The sequence below is a fragment of the Alligator sinensis genome, unplaced genomic scaffold (genome assembly GCF_000455745.1).
Source record: "Alligator sinensis unplaced genomic scaffold, ASM45574v1 scaffold872_3, whole genome shotgun sequence".
Lineage (NCBI taxonomy): Eukaryota > Metazoa > Chordata > Crocodylia > Alligatoridae > Alligator > Alligator sinensis.
In genome coordinates, this window is record NW_005842137.1 from 1,662,736 (window position 1) to 1,664,009 (window position 1,274).

General features: G+C 41.5%; 1 protein-coding gene across 1 annotated transcript in view; it reads right to left on the reverse strand.

The window, feature by feature from the left end:
* Positions 1-1,274, reverse strand: part of LOC102387599 (patatin-like phospholipase domain-containing protein 1) — a 7,889-nt gene that overhangs the window by 4,007 nt on the left and 2,608 nt on the right. The window contains exons 2-3 of the mRNA XM_014520648.1: positions 1,106-1,252; positions 286-518 (exon numbers count right to left, since the gene is read on the reverse strand). Of these exons, the coding sequence (XP_014376134.1) occupies positions 286-518; positions 1,106-1,252 (380 nt within the window). The remainder of the gene's footprint in view (positions 1-285; positions 519-1,105; positions 1,253-1,274) is intronic.

Below are 1,274 nucleotides of genomic sequence, written 5' to 3' on the forward strand. Positions count from 1 at the left end.
GGGATGGTAGGTGTGGGGAAGCCTCAGCTGTTCCATAACCTTGGGATGTGTAAATCTATCATAAGCCATGGCCACTGTCCTGCCTGACACCAGGGACTGACCTGGCTACTTCCCATGCTGAAAACATTAATATGTCCAAAATGAGATAAACAGTCAAAGAGTGTTTGTGGATCAGGGCTTGCATTATACCTCCCATTACACCAGTACACTTCCCCTTATACCTCTGTGAAGGAGCTTCTCAGACTCTCAATTCCATTTACTCCAAACTCAGAAAGCTGCTTTTACCTGAATGATCTCCTCCTTGGAGCTGAACTCTGATACCACAACATTTTGGAGACCTGATACTTGAGTAAGAAAAATGTGCAGCCTCCGTGAAGCCAGCTGGTGAGCGTTATCTGGCAGACATTTTTCTAACGCCTTCTGTATATTCAGGATTACTCTATTATTTGGATACAGGTACCGGAGGATTGAACCCTCCATATTTTTCACAGTTTCAGTCATGTAACCAACCACTGCATCTAGAAGGAAAAAGTGACCATGCTTAGTAGATCATGCAGCCATATGGGAGCAAGTCTTGCCCTTAAATCTGTGCGGGCCAAAGACAGAGAAGTCAAGGGGAGTTTTATGTTTGTATGTGAAAACTGAATGGGAAGGTTCAAAAAGGTTCAAAAATGATTTTACCAAAGTTGGTAAATAACAGTGCAGGGGCAAGAAACAACATTTTTGGGGATAATGAAGGCTTTTATTACAGCAGATGAAGTCCAATGGCTGCGTATTAAAGCAACAAAACCTATAAGCTGTTGGGTTTATCAGCTGGTAGATTCCATAAGAATTAATTAACTTATTCTCGCATCTAGAACGCTACAGGATACTATTACTGTAACACTACATAGCATCTATAGCACTATTAATGGGTATCTACTACTATACATAACTGGAGCTGTGGCCCCTTAGTAGAAAGTGCAACCATTGCTGTTTCTAGGCTGCATGGGTTATGTTTTCCTTTTTCCTAATGAACGCTCCAGTCAGTACTTTTAGACTTGTCCAATGACTTTTCTTTAAAAAGCACAATACGACACAGTAAATTCAACCAGGCGTTTCTTACCTATTTCACACCCACAAGTCACTAATGTGGCTATAAGTGCCCCGGAGGATGTCCCATAGATCTTGGATGCTGATCTCAGTATCTCAGGTGCCAGTTCTTGTAGAGCTTTCATCACTCCCATTTGATAAAACATCAGGAATCCACAGCCTTTAAAAAAAATAGAGAAAGG